The sequence below is a fragment of the Euprymna scolopes genome, chromosome 19, assembly GCF_053919585.1.
Source record: "Euprymna scolopes isolate OS-2025 chromosome 19, ASM5391958v1, whole genome shotgun sequence".
Classification (NCBI taxonomy): domain Eukaryota; kingdom Metazoa; phylum Mollusca; class Cephalopoda; order Sepiida; family Sepiolidae; genus Euprymna; species Euprymna scolopes.
The window spans coordinates 139,857,070-139,878,601 of record NC_136500.1 but is presented as its reverse complement, the minus strand read 5'-3'; the positions used below and the strand labels follow the sequence as shown (position 1 = coordinate 139,878,601).

Below are 21,532 nucleotides of genomic sequence, written 5' to 3'. Positions count from 1 at the left end.
TATATGCACACACACACACACACACACAAAACCCTCCTTTTACTCTCAAATATTCCTTGTAAGGGCGTCTTTGTGATGAGTACATTAAAGCAAGTGTTGCCCATTCCACATCTGCACTTTTCTTGAAACATTGTTAGAGTTCAGTAATAAAGAGAAGACGACCGTAAATAATGGCAGAATAAGTAGAAAAAGACTGGCGTTATTTCAGTTTTCCTTCTTCTAGGTTAGTTGCCTAACCAAGGCGTGAGAGTCTAATCTACCCATAGCTGGAGAGAGGATATATAGATTCATATCTTTCGCAAGAGTATTAGTGGAAGTGATGCAGCTATGTTCCAACAGAACTCATATTCTGCACGCCTAGTCCACACCTCTAACTACCACGCCATGTCTAAAGTAATAATAATATATAATAATAACAATATATAATAATAATGATAATAATAATAATATATACATATAATCATACAAGTCGATTTATTACACCCATCCACCCAAGAAACATTCTTACCTGTTTTCTTTTTCTTTTTTTTTGTATTTAGAGTTAAATAAGAAAAAAAAAATTCATAGAAAATTGGGAGGAGAGCGAGTGGGAGGGGAGGGGTGAAAAAAAAATCTGCCACCAATCAAAATGAAGAGTTTAAAAGTTTTTAATGCTGACCATTAGTTATAAGTGTTTTTCCTTTTTTTTTTTTTTTATTGCGTGTGTGTGAGTGTGTGTGAATGCATGCTTTTTTTTTTATTGCATAAATGTGTGGGCGTACATATTTTGTCCATATGAACCAAGAAAAAATATGGTGGAGGGGAGCAGGGGGTGGAGGGGGTAATGGAGAAATTAATTCTCTCACAATTCAAGTCAATTCTCTGCTGTGTGTGTGTGTGTGTGTGTGTGGTGGGGGAGGAGGGAAAAGGAGGAGGAGGGGTAGGCATTCTATAAGAATCTCCAGAGATCATCAACTGCCATATTTTTCCTGAAAGAAAAGGAAAAAATGATAAAATTAAAATGACAATAAGAGTATTTAAAAAAAAAAAAAGAAAAAAAAAGAGTATTATTTAAAAAACAAACAAAAAAAACATGTCTGCCAATAAGAGTATTTAAAAAAAAATTTACAAAAGAGTATATTAAATGAGTATTATTTACAAAAAAAAAAAAAAAAAAAAAAGTCTGTATATAATGATAAGCTGAATATGCGGTGTCCCCCTCCACAAGTAAAAAGATTTACTTTCACCATGTCTAATGCTAGCGCAAAATTAAAAAAAATAAACAATTCCAAAGTAGAGTTATTAAAAAAGGGGTGAACAAATGAATGGATGAATAATTTTGGGGCAATTTTACCCCTATAAGTCCACCCGGAGGGGGGGGGGGGTCCCAGAAAATCTGTTCTGGCAAAAATTTACTTTTAACATGACTAATGTTTGTGCAAATTCAAGGCGTAGTTATTGAGGAAAGTGCGAACGGACGAATGGAAGTGAATTACTAGGTTCAATCCTTCCTTTGTAGAGAGACCAACAATAATATAATAATTAAGGCTATGACAACAGAATATTCTTTTCATTGTTTTGACTCGAGTATATACCTGACACTGACACAATTAATCAACCGAGAACCACATCACTCTATATAAAAGCATATAAGATATAAAAAGATACACACTCGAGAGTCAAAACAATATGCTGTTGTCCTAGGCCTAATAATAATAACATACATATATATACATATATATATAAATAAATGTACGAGTAAAGAGAAGACGGCCAGAAACAATATTGGAATAAGCAGGAAAAGACAGGCATTATTTCAGTTTTCCTTCTACCAGAAAAATATGTTTTAACAGTTTTACTAAGTGAATATTTGGGTAATGATTACTTATTGCCGACATAAATTATTTAAAAAAAAAAAAAAAAGTTAAGTTGGGAAATTTGTCGCAAACTATTTTGCTTTACTTATTCATTTGTGATCTATTTGCGTTAAAATGTTTGGTGCTTGTCCAGAATTCCCCCTATATTAAAAAAATTAAAATCTGGATGATGTACGTATCTGTGATGGAAAGAAAATATATTCCAACAATTACGTAAATTGATCAAGTAGTTTTATTTTTAAATAAGAAAATCAATTTTTTTACTAACCAATGAGCAAGAAATAAGGGAGATAATTCAAACATGCAAAATTTCATTGTAATGCTCACGAATTCCCATTACTTGCTTAATGATTTCATAAAAAAAATAAAACTACTTGACCAATTCACATTTTTTTTTTTTTTTTAAATAATTTACATAATATAGATTTTTCTTTTTTTAACTAGCAGGCCGGTTGTAAAATACACTTAAATATGATATTTTGATTAATGCAGATTTCGTATTTATTATTGGGCCTTGATAAGTGATGATTCCTTTGTAATAAAAAAAGTTTTTATTATGAATATCAATACGCAAAAAACAAACCAAATTTATAAGAGTATAGATATAAGAGAAATTCTGGAGAAGCTCCAACAATTTTAAAGCGAATAGATCACAAATAAGGAAAAATAGTTTGTAACCCTTAAATAATGAGATTTATCAACCCAAAAGATGACAGTATTATAACCCTCATGGTCTGATTGTAAATGTGCAGAGATACTAATCAGAATTCACCAAATTATTAATTCACCAAATTATTAATTCACCAAATTATTAATTCACCAAATTATTAACTCTCATCTAAAAAAAAAAAAATTTCCTTTGGATTTTTACCTGTATGGAGGACATGACCCCGTTGGCTAAACTGGATAATTTTCCAGCCACTTTGGTGACACCTTGTCTGACACCTTCCTTGATGTCAGACAGATCAGTGCCAGCGTACTGGCTGGGATTTTGACGAGAACCACTGCCACCAAAAAAGTCATCACTCGAAATGCTGGAACTGCCTTCAAATTTGCTCAAAGACTGTTTGGTCTCAAACTACAAAAAAACAGGAAAAAGAAAAAAATATGCAATAATTTTCAACATTTAAGCCACAATTTTTGCATATTTAAGCGTCAAAAACTTTTCATGAAATATAACCCATGCATATACATATATATATATATATGTTATATTTCATTTTCCAAAAGCAAAAATGAAGTTTAAATATTTAAAATATTTCATAAATCTAATTTAAAAAAAAAACAAAAAAAAACTCACTGTGTGTGTGTAGGTGCGTGTATTTTTTCAATGTGCATCTCTTCAAAGATGCAATCATAGAGCAGCACAAGGCGGGCCAAATGATTGCATTTTTTTGTGGACCATTCTTTAAGTCCCCTACACAACAATTCTCCAGCCATATTTTATCCATTCTTCACCAAGTTGATTGACCCTTCAACCACCACTTACTAAATCAGTTTATTATCTAATGTGGAGAGCATGAGCATATTTTCTTGTTGAGTTTGATTTAATGCTAGTCATGACGAACTAATTGATTGGATTGGGCTTATCCAACCACCCGTCTTAATCCAAGTAAGAGCCAAAGTGGCATGTTGCATCTCATGTCCTAATAGAACCTTGAACATAATCTGCTCAACCACCAGGATCCCATCCTTAGGCATTACGGGTTGTTGCCCAGAACAAGTGTTATCCCGGAAAATCCGTTCCGGCAAAAATTTACTTTCACCATGACTAATGTTTGTGTAAAATTAAAAAACAAAATTCAAGGAGTAGTTATTGAGATAAGTGCAAACAAATGAATGGGAGTGAATTAATGCGTCCGATCCCTCCTTTGTCGGGGAACAAAAAAAAAAAATATTTCCAATGTTCCCATGTTAAAAATGACAGTGCTTGTTAAGATAAGATTGATTTTTTAAAAATATGTAGTTTTAAGCAAAAATATTACGTACTTCATTGTCATGTCGAAAATAGTAATATATCCAAAAATTATGAAAAATCGAATGGAAAGTTATTTATAGTTAAAAGTAATCTTTATGGAAAATTGGATAAAACTGCATTTTTATGAGATGTTATAAAGTAGACAGTGGGAGTCTACATGCAGGGGACATAACTCTGAAACGAATATTTTAGAATACTTGTTCATGGCTGCAACATTTCTTATTTATAACGATAGACTTTTTTTCTACTAAAAACAAAAGTTATTCTACTTGACAAATTTTTTCGTCATTTTTGGATACATTATTATTTTTAACATGACAATTAGGTATGTAATATTGTTTTTGCTTAAAACGATATATTTAAAAAAAAACAAACAATTTGCTAACTATCTTAACAAGCATCAAAATGATTTTCTAAAATCTTGCTAGTTTGAATTATTTAGAGTTATTTCCCTTGTTTTCATGATGGCGTCGTGTTTTCTTATTTAAAAATAAAACTATTTGACCAATTAATGTGATTTTTGATGTATAATTTCTTTTCTTTTCGGTTACGTGCAACATATAGATTTTACTTTATTTTTATTTTTTAATATGGGGGAAGGGATGCTGGACTAGCACTCGATTTTACAATATTTTCCTACTTCAGATATATTTTACTTTTCTTTTTTTTTTTCAAAAAGAAAAAAAAAAAAAAAAAATTAATATGTAAAAACCAACACATTACTTACATCAAGATCCCTTGGTCCAAAAAATTGATCTGAAGAAATAGATTTGACGTTACCAAATTTGTCCTGAGCATTAGTACGGGGATCAACTTCAAAGGCTTTTCGGTTGCGACTGGGTCTACAAGTAAAAAAAAATATTCAAGATAAAAAAAATATTCTAAAAACGGATTCTGGTTCAAAATTCCCCTATATTTAAATAAAAAGAAAGAAAAACCTGTATTGTTACTAGGGCTAAGACAACCGCATATTCTTTTCATTGTTTTGACTCTTGAGTTTATATCTGTTGGTATCTTATATGCTTTTATATGGAGTGATGTGGTTCTCGGTTAATTAACCGTGTCAGATATATACTCGGGAGTCAAAAACAATAAGAATATTCTGTTGTCATAGACCTAATCCTAATGATCATTCCATAAATCATTTAGATGTATCAAGTTTAATTTTATAAAGAAAATCATTAAATGATTAATGGGAATTCATAGGTATTACAAGTAGTGTTCGGACGATTCGTAAATGTTTTCTGATTCCAGGAAAATGTTGATTAACAATTCCGATACCAAGTACGATTCCGATTCCCATGGAATTGTTTTGAAATACCATTATATAATTGAAAGTTTTTGTGCAGCGAAAAAAAATTGAAATACACTTAAGGGAATTTCGAAAATGATTTGATTTTTTCGTAAAATTTCTTTCATTGAACATAAAAGTCAAAACAAATATTTCAACCATGAAATCAATAACAATCAATTTCAGGAGTTATTTTATATATTAAAAAATATAAAGAAAAAGTCATGATTAATTCAACAAAAATACAATAACATCAAATTTCAGAGGGAATAACATGTTTTATCTTTTGATATTCATTTTTTTGTTTTATTTTCTCTTCATCTTCGATAACTCTTAAAAATTTAACATTTTTTTGTTTTGCAGCTTCAATCACTAACTGATTTTTATTCCACTTTCTAGAATATTCATATATATATGATTAAATTTTTAGCATTTTATATTCACTCGTCTCAAATTATTCCTATTTATTTATTTGACTTTTTAAACAATTATTTTTAACAATGTTATATTTTAAATCTAAATAAATTGGTTTATTTTATATTTATTTTATTATATAATTATATACTTATCGTCTTTTAATGTTTATTCTTATTCAATGTCTTAATTTACCTTTTTATTTCTATATAAAAAATTAAATTTTTGGTAATTGTTTATCTCTATTGTTAAATAAGTCATTTATTGAACTTTCGAAATCATCTCCACCTTTATGCTGTTTCTGACAACCATTTTATTTTTTGTTAGGGGTTGGGAAACATTTACTGATGCTTACATCACGACTGTGATACCAGGGACGTTGACCAAGCCCATACAGTCCTTTAGTTGAACGGCTCTGAGTGACTAGTTAGTTTTCAAAGTTAGGGTTCAAAGGATTTTTTTAAAAACAGTTAAAACTTTTTTCCTTTTTTAATAAATTTTTCACATTTTTTGTTGTTTTTGTTGTGCAAAGAAGTTCCAAAAGAAATGTTTAATTGCTTCATTCGCAGAATATTTCAATGAAATGTAAATTTCTAAAAGAAAAAAAAAATTAAATTTACTTACTGCATTTATTTAACAGATAGCAAAATGATTGTTTTCTTTTGTGGTTTTCGAAAGAGCTTAAGCGGAACCATCAGTCAGCGTAATATGTAGTTCTAACGTTTTTGTTTTTGGATACTTCAAAAAAAGACGACCGACTGTCAAAGTTTTGCGAACTGATACCACGTAATCAGTTTTACTTTAGTTTTAGAAATATTTCCTGAAACAGCCTTCGTTAAACCTTTTGTTTTAAATAATTTGACTTTGTTTTATTTTTAAAAAATGTAAAGGTTGACAAGACATTTTTCATTTACTAACAAGATTTTTCATTCATTTACTCATGAAAGAGTGTCGGTTAAAAAAAGAAAAAAAATTGTCAAAAGATAAGCCCCCCCCCCTTTTTGGTCACCAAAAATCACCAGTTGGAAAAACCACTGATGTTTAACATGATTTACTCGGAATGAGAGCACTGTAAAATCTTTTTTTCTTTAAGTAGTCATCAACTTTTTCATGGACTTGACATAGTTAGGCTGTTTTATACATAAAGTTTCGCAACAGTGCAAAAACTAATCATTGGCCTAAAAGTTTCGAAATAGACAAACAGCATCTATGTATGTGATGGAATAAGAAAACTCATTAAGATAAATAATTACCTTTACAATAATTAATAAAATTCTTGTATATCATTAAATATGTTATGAAAAGTTCTATGACGCTTTTATCATAAATTTTTGACAGCATTAATTTCAGTTCAAACAAACAGTTCAATTTAAAAATATTAGAGAATCGTAGTGAAAGAATCGTAAATCTAAGGTATTTTTTAACAATGCGATTCCGATTCCCCCCCAAAATACACGATTCTTATGATTAACGATTCCGATTAATCATCCCACCACTAATTAAAAGTTTTAATTATTGATGAATTATTGCCCTAGTTTCTGGAGATTTTCAAGATGGCCACACAAGACAGTTGCTCTTCTCTTACTAATAAAATTTTATTTTCTTATTTATAAATAATACTAGATTTATGTGATTTTTTGGAATCTGATATTTTTGTTTGGTCACGGTTACACACATCATGCAGATATTTCTTTTTTTTAACATAGGGAGAAATCTAGACAAGAACCAAAGAATTTACTTTTTAGACAAATGTAGTATAATAGATTTTATAGCAAACAAGATGATCTTTTTTTATAAAAGCAAAAAAATGGAAACAAAGAAATAATAGGAAAAAAAGAAAAAAGAAAGAGAAAACAGCAAGAAAAAAGAAAACAAAAAACAAAAGAAAAAGAAAAGAAACAAGAAAAAGAAAAGAAACAAGAAATAAAAACAAGAAATAACAAAAACAAGAAACAAAAACAAGAAATAACAAAAACAAGAAATAAAAGAAACAAGAAATAAAAGAAACAAGAAATAAAAGAAACAAGAAATAAAAGAAACAAGAAATAAAAGAAACAAGAAATAAAAGAAACAAGAAATAAAAGAAACAAGAAATAAAAGAAACAAGAAATAAAAGAAACAAGAAATAAAAGAAACAAGAAATAAAAGAAACAAGAAATAAAAGAAACAAGAAATAAAAGAAACAAGAAATAACTAAAAGAAACAAGAAATAACTAAAAGAAACAAGAAATAACTAAAAGAAACAAGAAATAACTAAAAGAAACAAGAAATAACTAAAAGAAACAAGAAATAACTAAAAGAAACAAGAAATAACTAAAAGAAACAAGAAATAACTAAAAGAAACAAGAAATAACAAAGAAACAAGAAATAACAAAAAGAAACAAGAAATAACAAAAAGAAACAAGAAATAACAAAAAGAAACAAGAAATAACATAAAGAAACAAGAAATAAAAAAAGAAACGAGAAATAAAAAAAAGAAACAAGAAATAAAAAAAGAAACAAGAAATAAAAAAAAGAAACAAGAAATAAAAAAAAGAAACAAGAAATAAAAAAAAGAAACAAGAAATAAAAAAAAGAAAACAGACCAACTTACTTATCAGAATCATCAAAGGTGGGCATGGAGTCAGTGAAGCTTGCTTTTCTCTCAAATCTGTCGACATCCCAAGATCCTGTCTTGTTGGAATAACCCCATTTAGAGGTTGAAGAAGAACTACTGGAAAGTGATGACTGGCTAGGACCAAATAAGCCGTCTCTGGATCTGGTAAGAAAACAAAAAGCAAAAAGTATTTTTTTAATGAAGAGTTACCTCCACTTGCTCACAAAACTGGGGAGATGAGGGAAAGAAGGAGTTTTTTTTTTTTTTTTTTTTTTACTCACGTTCACCCCTAACAAAGCATATGCCTAGGAAAGATTAACAAGATGTTAGTTTACATTACATTTAAACTTCTGTATCTTGTCAACTTATTAGAAAGAGAATGTGTTTATTTAAAAAGGAAATCATCAAGAACACAAATGAAAAGTGAATAAGTTTTTTTTTTTTTTTTGACATAGGCATCACCACTTATCAAGGCCTTGAGACCACTCGAGGATAAGGGTTAAAGAGTGTACAGTAAAAATTGGACAATATAGTAATCGTTAGTAATTTGGTAAATTTGTTAACTTATATGGAACGGCTCATCAAAAACTTGTTTACGTTAGACTTGACAACAACCATATTGTAATCAGCTGGAAAGCAGGAAAACGGAAGACAATTCCATAGGCGTGCAGTTCTGATAAAGAAGCTTTGCTCATGGAATCTACGTTTAGGTTTAGGCACAGATAAAGAGTGGAGGAAATTATTGATAGTGATTTCTGCTAGACGGATGTTTCTTGTGAAAGTTTGGCGAGAGGGGACCATAGATTGGAACTCAACCGAGAAATAAATAAAATAAGTAAATAAATAAAAAAATAAAGTAATATTTAAAAAGAATTTCGCTGGCAATTGATCTAATCTTCTATCTTCTATAATATAAATCTCAAACGTGTTTTAGTATGTATGTATGTTTGTATGTCTTGCTAAAACTTTCGACACACGCGACCAATTCCAACAAAATTGGTATCATTTGAAAGCTCAGTCTCTCGGCTGACAAATATCCAAAAATTGATCAAAAGTATTCATTCCTTCACTCTCAACTTGGCCGTTTTTTTTACAAGGAGCAGTCACTTTTTTTTTCGTCAAGATTTTTGCAAAGTTATCATACATCTTGCAATGATTAAGCTTAATTTGAATGGAGGTGATGTTATATATCACGGTGGGTGCAACAACTAAGCCATTTGCTTTTTTTTTTTCTACTTCCTTTTCCTCTTAGCATTACAGGTTAGAGCCTGCCTACCTGCCTACTATATATATATATATATTTTTTTTTTTTTTTCGCTCGCACGGGTACTCACTGCTATTTTCAATTTTTTTTCGGAGGTTGGTTTTATTTTTGTTGCTGTTTTGTTTGAAACATTGTTTTAGGATTGTGTTGCTCAATACCCTTACTATAAAACCTCTCCACACCCGGACAATGCCGAGTACACCCACTAGTATATTAGAAAGAAAAAGTAAAGAAAGCCGATTGATTTTTAACCTAATTGTAGTTTTTTGTTTTTCTTTTTTTACTGGAGTGTCATCCCTTATCACGGCTCAGAGGCCACTCTAGGATAAGTGTTAATGATTGTTAGTTAAATTGTGAGAACACCGTGACGATCAGTAATGGTGGAACTTGGGTAGAGTTTAATGATATAAAGACGGATCAACAAAAACTTATTTACATTAGACTTGAAACAACCATGGGAAGCAGCCTTGCAATATTGTGTTCTACAGATGGGTAGTTCTAAAAAAAAAAAAAAAAAACAAAAAAAACTTTGCTCATGTAATTTTTGTTTAGGCACGAATAGAGATTGAAGAAAATTGTTGACAGTTGTTTCAGCTAAACGAGTACTTTTCTTTTTTAAATAAATCCCAGCAAGAATAAAAAACAAACAAAACTAATAACCCTGCCTTCCCCACACACTACATAAGGGAATGAATAGTACAGCAACATTCATTTTTTTTTAAAAATCATAATCAACTTGGGTCCACACGGAATCTGATAATGGTTCGTAAGTGTATCTTAGGTAGTTTCTAACTTTTGCCAGACACACATGTGATGAAAGATTCATTTTAAGTTTGGGGGGGTGGGGGAGCAAAATTTCTTGCATTAAAGAATAAAGTTTCCTTTGAAGTAGACTACAAATTATCTATCCCTCGCCCTCAATTCCATTTTCTGTTCACCCTGATAGCAGTCATAACGAAAAAAGATGGACAAGTGTTAACCAGTGAAAATATCCAAAGGCAGAGTTTAAAATGACACTTTACCATGAAAATTTTTTTATTTTAGATAGGTCAAACTTTGAGAGAGAGAGAGAGAGAGAAAGAGGGAGGGGTATGCAAATAGTTGTAAACTCTTGATATTCTGCTAAACAAACAGTTTGCGTTTTCTTTGTAAATATTACGATTACAGGGGTTGCCAGGTTTCTTTTTTTCTCTAACACTATAAGTTGACTGTTTTGTGCAGTCATAGCTTTTAATGGAACAAAACTGGTGATCGGACCATCTATAAATATAAAAGCGAAAATGTATGTATGTTTGTATGTGTGTTCGCTTTTTCTGTATGTCTACAAAAGGCTTTTTTCAGAGAAGCGGTCGGTCGGTTCACAACATTTTAAAACATTTTATATCACATATAAATCGTAATATCTCACAGTTAACAACGAAGCTCGCCTGTCTATTTAATTTGCTCGACTTCAGGAAGAAATATTCAACATTTGTCGCTCGCTGCATGTGGGTTAGTCTTTTTCCTATAACATCTTGGGAAAATAAAAATAAAAAAAGCGTTCCGCAGTAAATGAAATACTATCCCGCAGTCAAACTTGACCTCATTAACTCATTAAAACGTGCACCTGCCAAATCCAAGTAATTAAATAAATTCAAACGTGTTTCCGTTAGCATATCGCAGGGGCCCAATGGTTAAAACCGTCGCACTCTTTTTTTTTTTTTTTTTCACACTTTAATTTACAACTTTTCTTCAACAGTTCGGGTTCGATCCTCATACTTACCTAGCAAAACATTTTTTTATTATTATTTTACCCCCCCCCCCCTCCGGAGCTTTCACACACGCCTCCAAACACCCAGGCAACGCCAGGTACCCCTTGCTTGTATTCAGTAAAAGTGGACATAGATTAACACAAAAAAAATTTTTGCAATGGAAATGCATAGAGATTCTAACAGTATTGAAATATTCATGCCAGAACTTCACCTCTATGAAAAAGAGCTCCATATATATTTTTATTACCATTTTATCTGCTTAGTTACACATGTTTCGGTTACCAAATTGTATTAACGACCCAGTAACTTCAGACTTTACAGAAATATATAATTACTTCATTTAATCACATAAATATATGAAGATATAATTTTATGCACAAATTTTCAGTATTTACTCCAACAGTGCTCAATACATAGGTAGAGCTAGGTAGTGTGTTATGAAAATATATATGCCAATGAAGCTACACAGAATAATCCACGTTTCATTCTCGTGAGAATTCATGTCAGAACTTAACCTCTATAAAAAAAAGAGCTCCTATATATATAAATATATATTATACATTGCTTTTCCGAAGATCTCTCTCGAGTTCAGCATGATAGATTCTTTCCCCTCGCAAAAATTTCAGATCCTCTTACTAGCCTCCTCCATTTGGACCGGCATTTTGCCAGGGTCTCCCAGTTCTGAACAGGAATCTTGAAAGCTTTAAGATCATCTTTTATGCAATCCTTGAAATGCTTCTTTGGTCGATGGCCTGAAAAGTCATCTTCGGGTCGACAGACGGGGTTTGGGTGTCGCTGACGATTTGGGATGGCTAATGTCTGTAAACACAAAACAATTGCCATATATATAAATTAATATACACAAATTTACATGGCCGCAAAACTGGATAGGTGAATGTTTTGGACAAATGGTCGGTTAAAACCAGAAGTCTTCGTCAAGCGACTTAATAAATGGTGACTTTCAACAGAAGAAACTAGTCATCAAAGACTGGTGTCCGAAACATTAGCATGTCCAGTGTCACAACCATTTAAATTTGTTTATATTAAAATATATATTGCTCTTTTATTGAGCACTCTTAATAATCTTGCTAAATTCATTAGTTATCACTCATGAATACCTTTAACATTGTGTGTGTGTGTGTGTATATATATATATATATAATTTTCAGAATGTGAGAAATCATATACTTATTTCCACAGTCATTCCTATCCTGTCACGGTCAACCACCTGAAGAAGGTCAGAGGATGAATTGGTCAAAATGTGGTGAAGCAACAACAACAACTATTAAGATGAGGTTAACAGTCCTCAAAAAAAAAATGAACATGCAAAGCATGAAGCCTAATCTCAAGTTAATAGATCAAGACATGTCAACGTGTATTCAAATGAAAATTTTTAAGTCCAAACAAGACGGGATGTAGGTACAGGTAGATGAGAAGCTAATAGACCAAGACATGTCAACGTGTATTCAAATGAAAATTTCTAAGTTCAAACAAGAGGGGATAATTCATACTCATTAAATTCAAGCTGTAATGCCCTACGAATTTGCATGGATTGCTTAATAATGATTTTATTTATGAAAATAAAATTACTTGAGCAATTTTTGGAAGATGATTTTCATTTTGGCATGAGTACACATAACGATTTATCTTCGTATTTGTTTTTTAATATAGTGGTAATTTGGGACAAGAACACCAGTTTTATGCTATTTTATTGGAATCCTTTGAGATAATTTATTTATTTATTCGCGGACCGTTATCCTCATCTTTATAGTTGTTGTCGTTGTTTCACCTTCGAGGCCCATGACGCAGTGGATAGAAGCGTTTAGTCTCTACAGTTCCAGGTGAACATTGTCTGAAGATAGCGGTTTCAATCCTACCCAAAATCAGGCCAGAGGATTAGTTGGTCAAAACGTGGCGAGACAACAACAACAACTCTAGAAGGCAGTAATTATTGGGGAGACAGTTAAGAGACTCAGCATCCCTATCCCATAGCGGTTAATCACCTGAAGAAGGCCATAGGATGAGTTAGCCGAAATATGGTGAAAAAACAACAACAACAACAACAACTATGAAGATGAGGATAACACCCAGCAAATGAATAAACAAACACCATTTTTATCTTGGGGAAATGAACTCTCATGGAGACACTGCAAAATCTGACACTATAATTTTAACATATGTGAGCTACAAGGCAGTAAGGGGGTAAAGACGAGGTTACTTGATGGTTAGTTCTGTGGATGATCAACGTGTATGTTAAGTAAAAAAGATTCTGAATTTTTGAGATGAGGATTGGTTATTTGTGTTATTTGGATTCTTAAACTACTGTTCTCATCTTGTGTGTCATTCTCATGCCTTGATCAATGTAACCCAACTCTAGTTACTAGTTCATGCTCATGAATGTGTAGCGACAAATTAATTCTTATGTAAAAATAAAAACTATATCTTGCCCTACTTTGGTATTGAGCACTCTTGTATTAACATCATTAAAATTTCATTGATTACTTTACGTCTGGAAAATATTATCCTGGAATTATATCTATATATCTTTGAAAATGATATACAAACAAACCCCAGGGTCACCCTTTAACCAACAAACTCATCAGGAGTTAATTGTTGGATATCAAAAAATGCAAAAAGACGAATTAAATTGTCACGCAAGAACAACGTATGTTTTCGTACATCTCCGAGTATTTGCTCTTGTGTGACAATTTAATTCGTCTGTTTTGCATTTTTTGATATCCAACAATTTACTCCTGATGAGTTTGTTGGTTAAAGGGGACCCTGGAGTTTGTTCGTATATTATTTTTAAAGCGCTATATAGTTTTTGTACCATTCCAAAGATTTTTTTTATATATATAAAATCTTTTGAATGGTACAAAAACTATAGCAGGTTATGTGTGTGTGTGTGTATATATATATATATATATACATACACACACACACACACACAACCTGCTATCAGTTTACAAAATTCACTACTTGCAACTACAATTTTAAATAAACATTTCATTCATAAGTTTATGGCAAACAAGATGAAAACTTTCATTTGTATAAGAAAAATATCACATTGGTAATGTTACGAACAATGTATCTTTTAAATCCTAAACCCAAGTGGAATCAAAAGAAAGAACTCAATTCATATGAGAAAAATATGGCATCGTTAAAGTGGGAGAGAGAGGAAGGGAAAAGAGAGAAACAATCAAGACAGTCACTTCTTTCTGTTTGCTTTTGTCGAAGAATTGTAACAAGCAATGTTAGAAAAATGTTTTTTTGAGTAAGTTTTTAATTTCCTTATTAAATTATTGTAATTACTATTAATACTGACAAAACTATTGCGTATATAATTGGTAAGCATTTCAAGAAGTGGCATTTCTTCAGGTTGATGTCAGGCATTCATGTACATGTATTAGGTTGACAATGGTTCTTGCGGAATTTTTCAGTTTGATTTCAAATGAGTTTTCATTTTGATATATTTACCTTATATTAAAGTTTTTCTTATATAATCGTTTCAATTACAATCATTTAAAAACAATTATCTTTTTTTCAGAATGTTGAATACAAGATAGAAAAACTGCAATTTTCTTATTTCAATTCTAGCTAGGCCAAAAAACTGCTGAAACAGCTTGTGATATCAATGAAGTGTTTGGCCCAGGAACCACTACTGACCGCACAGCACAATGGTGGTTTAAGAAATTTTGTGGTGGCGATGAGTCTTGAAAATGAGCATAATGATCGGCTATCGGATGTTGACAACGATCAATTAAGAACCTTAGTCAAAAATCAATCCACTCACAACGGTTTGAGAATTTTCTTCTGAATTAGACGTAACGTATACGCGTATTTCCAACTACTTGTGAGAGATTGGGAAGACAAAAAAAAAAAATTGATAAATGGGTGCCTCTCGAAAACAACCAAAAAAAATGCTGTTAAGAAGTGTCATCTTCCCTTCTTTTATGCAACAAAAGGGGCCCGTTTTTTGACCGGGTTATGGCTTGCGATGAAAGATGGCGACACTCAGCTTAGTGGTTAGATGCTGACAATGCTCCATGACACTTCTCGAAGCCAAAGTTGCACCAAAAGAAGGTCATGCTGACTGTTTGGTGTTCTGTAATCAGTCTCATCCATTAGAATTTTTTTGAATGCAGGTGAAACCATTACAGCAGAGAAGTACTGTCAATAAATTAGTCAACAGAAACCGTCCAATTCTCCACGACAATGCCCAACCACATATTACTAAACCGACCCTGCAGAAGTTGAATAAATTGGGCTACGAAACTGTCTCATCCGTCATGTTCTCTAGACTTCTCACCTACTGACTACCACTTTTTCAAGCATCTCAACAAATTTCTGTATGAGAAATGCTTCAAAAACCCAAGCGATATTAAAAACGTCTTCAGCAACTTTATTGCCACTAGAACGCAAGTATTTTACGTTACTCGCATAAATACACTTGTTTTGCATCGGACAAAAGTGTGTGGATTCTGATGGTGCTTATTTCGATGAATAAGTTCTTGTTGGAACCAAGATGTGTTCATATGAATTTAAAAGTTAAAAACCGCAAGAACTTTCTTGTCAACCTAATAAAATGAGAATAGCAATTGGAATCATTTGTGGCCATTTTGTTGGATTATTAGACATAGTTAAACATAAGAAAGCCATTCTTAATATGAAAGGAAAAAAGGTGGGGGGGCTCCAGGGTTATCTATGATGAAAAATAATCCTTAATCCAAAGGAGCCATATCTTATTACTATTGTCCCATTTGCAAAGCAGACATGGGAAGTCAAAAAGAATAGTTAATCTGAACTATAAGCTTAATTTTTGAAGGCGATAGGCATGACTTTATAAGCGATCAAGTCTCTACTGGCAGGCAAGGATGAGGCATTAAGATTTGATCGTTTAACACAGAAAAAGCTTCTCCATGTGTCCAGAAGACCATTTGGTAATTAAAATGTGATTTGAAAATGAACTGTGACGGATCAACAAAACCGATTAAGGTTTCATCCAAAAATAATGCATTTTTTTTTTTTTTTACAATTCATTCTTTTATCAACTTTTCACAAATCAGGAAGAAATTATTTACAAAATGCTGTTTTTTTTTTTTTTTTTTTTTTTTTTTTTAACAAAAAAAAGAAAGCAAAAATGAAAGACAGGAGAACCCCCCACCCCAATGAAACATGCCAAAAGATGTTTAGCCTTTATTTTAGGCAACTTTCATTGATTTTATTACATTTTTCCCTCTCCATCATATTCTGCTGATTTAACATTTTTTTGCTGAGAAATTGTAAGAATTAAGTTTCAGGCAAAAGACTTGACAAGAAGCCTTGGATGAAAATAGTTAAAGAATTTGTAGAAAAAAAAAAAAAATACAAAAAGGGAAAGAAAAATGAAGAAAGATGGCTATAAAGTAATTGATAAAAATAAAAAAAATGATTATATATATATATATATATATATATATATATATATATATATATATATATAAATAGAAGTCAGATAAATTTTTTTTTTTCTACTTGGAAGTTTCCACTTATCAAGGATAAAGGGTTAATAAATGAAAGGAGTGTAGATCGTTACTGGTGTTTAAAAGCGAGTAGAATTTGATTATTCATTTATGCATATAATGTAATGATGTTATTCAGATATCTTGGATGAAATATATTGAACGTATAGATATATACAGGGTGCCCCCCCCCCAAAAAAAAACGGGCCCCAACTCTAATCAGGACCCGTTTCTTAGTGTTTTCTCCGAATGAAATGAAACTTTGGTCATAACTAGTTTATTATATTCAAAACATCACATCAAAGCACTAGGGTCTTTGGCCTTTTTTTTCTCCGTTGACAGTAAAATGCTCAGAAAAACAATTGAATGTCCTGTTTTTTTTTTTGGGGTCACCCTGTATTAGTAGACTACTCATCCTGAGGTAGTTAGATGATTCTAGAAAAAAAAAAATGTCTAAAATTATGGCTTCAACTTTGGGGGTATTAAAAAATTTTTTTTAGAAAATCTTGTTTAATTGTTGTCAGATATGGATCAAATTTCATACAAATCTGAAATATTTGAACTTATGAAAAAGGAAGTTGTGCCAATATTATTGCCCCGCCTCTCTCCCACGAAAAACATTTGAAATACTCAAAACAAACTAGAGCTTGGAGAATATTTATTAATTTATGTCTACTACCTATTATCAAAATTTTATAAACTTTGATTTTTGGAAAGGGGCTTATAACCCACCTTTGCATAAAAGTAAATACAACCCACTTTACCCATCCTCATGCATGTTCCATAATTATAGGTTAATTAGTTTCAAATTTTACAGCAAACAACATACCTTACACACACAATATATATATAAGTTCAAATGCATTGATAATATAAAAAATTTTTTTTTTTTTTTTTTAAAGTGCTCAACACGTTTTTTTTATAAATAAAAACATTAACATTAGAAAGAGCCTAGGTGGATTGATAGGGGTTTGAAAGTGATTTATGTAATTAAAAATAAAACTATCAAAAAGATTGAGCAAAAGTGACAGCTGAAAAGTTAACCTTATTAAAATCGTCATTTATTCTTCCTTTGATTAGATGACCTTCCTTCCTTATATATAAGTTAAACATTTACTCGAAACATACTCTGTTTGTATATACTAATTGTAATCAATAAAAAAAAATCTACCGTAAATAAAGTTTTTTATAATGAAAAAGATCTTTTTAAAAAAATGTCCAAGCTAAATGAATGCCTACTTACTGGGTTCCAGAGCATATATAGTGTAGTATAATAATTCTCTGAGTTCCAAATATCAAGTTTCCTCAGTTGGTTATTCATTACTTTTCAAAAGATATCTACTACAATACGTTTTCCACCTTGTATGCGCTATTTAAGTGCAGTATCTGTTGTGCATCAGAGACACCCCCTGAACCTCCAATGCTCATGTCCAGTGGAGCAAACCCGTGAAGACTGGCAGCAGAGGAGGCCGCAGCTTCTGGCTGAAAGTAATCTCAGTGAGGTAAACAGTCACCCTATCGTGTCTGCTACTACGCCTTTTCTTTCTGTTTTACGGTTTCATTAAGCAGCAATAACATAATTTTGCAGACCTGTTAATCGCATTACGAAACAATATTGTAATGGATACCTTTTGAAAAGTAATAAATAACTGAGAAAACTTGATATTTGGAACTTGGAGAATTATTATATTACACTATTTATAATGCGTTATAGATAATATAATAGATAACAAGTGACGTGTACGTCTGCGTGTTAACATTCTCAATAGGTTTGAGTTGTGTAATTAATTTGCGTATGTATGTGAGACTATTTAGTACAGAAATATGAGTCTGCATGTCAAGATTAGTGTGTATACGTTTATATTAAGTATGCATGTTGCTTATATCTATTTGATCACCTTAATGTGAAAATCTTTGTGGCAGTATGATGCATAAGGGGGGGGGGGTATGGTTTGGGTTAGGATTAAGAAAAACAGGACAAATCGTGTTTGACACTCCCCTTCTGTTACCATTACAACCTTAAGTCACGTTTAAATGTTGGTTCAAAAATGCAGTTGACTAATTCTTTCGTTTGTCTAGATCAACAATATTTAATTTTTCCTTTCTGGAAATTTTATATTCAATCGTGATGATGTCAAGGTACATGGTATTACCGAAACATCAATTGATTTTTGTAGACAATTTTACGTGTTTATATATACACTAGACGTTTTGCTGGCAGGGGGATGCGATGCGTCTAGTGTGTTAGGTATAAGTTAGTGTTAAGTTCATGCTTGCATGAACTCTCGCTTCCAGCTAACCTTGTGGTGAAAAGGGAGCAGCTCTTCCCTGCCAGTACATAGCCTCTCCATCATCAAGACTCCTACAGTGCCTCTACGTTGGCCACACACAGATAACCGAGTGCCTTGCGGCCCCAGGCTAAACTTGTAGATCTTGCAGTAGTAGGGGACCCCAGATGTAATGTGTTATGGCCCAGCAATGTGTGGACATGCCCTGGCACACTACCAACCCCTACCCCACTGTCATTTGGGTGCCCTTGGTTAGGCGAAGACTAGGGGAACCAACCCCAAAATAAAACACCCCTGCCTTGTGGGCCTTATAGCAAAAGGATAAGAGATGGGAATTTAGACTTCAAATCCTACTGCTGCCTTGCAGTTTTCCTTAAAAGGCTATGGAACCTCATCCAGAAAGAAAAGGCGTAGTAGCGAACAGGATAAGGTGACTGTTTACCTCACTGAGATTACTTTCAGCCAAAAGGTGCGGCCTCCTCTGCTGCCAGTCTTCACGAGTTTGCTCCACTGGACATGAGCACTGGCGGTTCAGAGGGTGTCTGTCTGATGCACAACAGATACTGCACCTAAACTGCGCAAACAAGTTTGGAGCCAAGGTGGAAAGTCCTGTGGTGATGGAGTGAGACTACGCAAACACTGTGGGATAAAGCACTAAGGCCCCAACTAGTCATCGTCAAGACTGACGGACTGCATGATGGGGAGACATTTTGCCAGTTAAAAACGGGCAAAAGTTATAGCCCATTGACTTAGAACGAGTGCTTTATGCCAAATTGACGGTTGAATATGGTTAAATTTGTGCTCATTTTTGCATTAAATACTAATCCTAACTGTGCATCGAACATACATCATAAAACTTAGTTCACTGCACCTTGTCAAAAGACCATACAAAATTTCAACCAGATTGGCCCAGTATTTTCTGAGAAAAATTGAAATGGATAAACAGACAGACTAAGAAACTTATAGACAAACTAGATACCTTGTGTCTCACAGAAAGACCAGATTTTTACATCTGTGTAAATGAGCATACAGTTTGGAAAAAAAAAAAAAAAAAATCAACAGGAAATAAATGACAAGACAAAGGTATCATTTGACTGACAAAATAATTTAATTGCAATATTCATTTTTTTAATTTTTTATTTTAAATATTCATGAAGTTTTGAATATTGCGGTCAAAATATAGAGGAGAAAGAAATACAAAAATAAAGAATTTGGTTATTGTCCAAAATTCCCCATATAAAAAAAAATAAATAAATAAAAATCTGTATAATGTACACATCTGTGATGTGACAAAAAAAATATCATATTCCAAAAATCACATAAATTAATGAAGTAGCTTTATTCTTAACTAAGAAAATAAAATTTTATGAGTAAGAGAATAGCGACTGTCTTGAATTGCCATCTTAAAAATTTCAAGAAGCAGGGGAGATAACTCAACAATAATTCATACTTGCAAGATTTTTTGTTGTAATGTCTATTAATTCCAATTAATTGCTTAAAAATTATTTTCTTTATAAAAATAAAACTACTTTATCACATTACGTAATTTTCAGAATATGATATTTTCTTTTCGTCATATCAGAGCTTTTCTTGATTTTTGTTTTTTTAATATAGGAGGAATTCTGGACAAGAACCAAAAATTTATTAAAATTTTTCTAAAATAAATGGAGGTGGAAGCCCAAATTTTAATTTTTTCAAAATTTCTTATAAAAACTATCCTTAAAACAAAATGTGCAGGCAAACACAAAAATAAAATTTCTTACTTTGGCATCAAATATTTTCTAAATTCATTTACAAAATTATTCAATAATCGTTTGAAAAAAAAAAAAAAAAAAAAAAAAAAATTAGTGAGGTTTTTGTATGATAAGAATGTTTCATTTATTTAAGAAATTTATGATCAACAAAGTTTGGGCCCAGGGTCAGCTCTAACCTCATCATGTGACTAGAAATGATCTGTTGTGATACGAATTGAAGTGTAAGCTACAATACATAAAAGATGCAATGTAAGAAGAGTCTGTTTCTGAATTTTTTAGATGAGGATTGGTTATTCGCATTATTTCCATTCATCGGACTACTGTTCTCATCTTGAGTATCATTTTCACAACGTTTTGGCCGATGTAACCTCTGACCTACTTCAGGTGTATAGTGTCGCACTCAGGAATGTTTCTGTCAAACTCAAAAATCTGCACAAAGTTTTGAATGGAACCTTTTCACTTCATGGAGAGTAGCATAATCATGTCCGCAAGGACCCGTGGTGCAATGGTTAGAGTACTTGGAAAAAAAAAAAAAAAATCAATTGTAAAAAGTAATATTCTCCTAAAGGTTAAAAGGTTCAATTCTCAGTGTGGGCGACCGAAAAAAATATATTGATAGAAACATTCCTGAGTTTGACGAGATAGAGCTGAAGAAAGAGGTTACATCGACCGAAACGTAAATGACACTCAAGATGAGAACAGTAGTCCGAAGAATCCAAGTCATACAAGTTAAAAGATCCTGTTAAGCAGAAAAACATGGCCTTGAACATATTAAGAGTATAACTAGCAGAACCTGTGGAAATTCCACGGTAGTTAAAAGCATCATCACATAAGCAAAC

The 21,532-nt window shown here is 31.9% G+C and overlaps 1 protein-coding gene across 1 annotated transcript in view; it reads right to left on the bottom strand.

Annotated features, from left to right (window-relative positions):
* Positions 1 to 451: 451 nt before the first annotated feature.
* LOC145240001 (ADP-ribosylation factor GTPase-activating protein 2-like) overlaps positions 452 to 21,532 on the bottom strand; it is a 114,852-nt gene continuing 93,771 nt past the window's right edge. Inside the window, exons 9-12 of the mRNA XM_080103588.1 lie at positions 8,133 to 8,297; positions 4,562 to 4,676; positions 2,728 to 2,934; positions 452 to 968 (exon numbers count right to left, since the gene is read on the bottom strand). Of these exons, the coding sequence (XP_079959714.1) occupies positions 951 to 968; positions 2,728 to 2,934; positions 4,562 to 4,676; positions 8,133 to 8,297 (505 nt within the window). The 3' untranslated portion in view covers positions 452 to 950. The remainder of the gene's footprint in view (positions 969 to 2,727; positions 2,935 to 4,561; positions 4,677 to 8,132; positions 8,298 to 21,532) is intronic.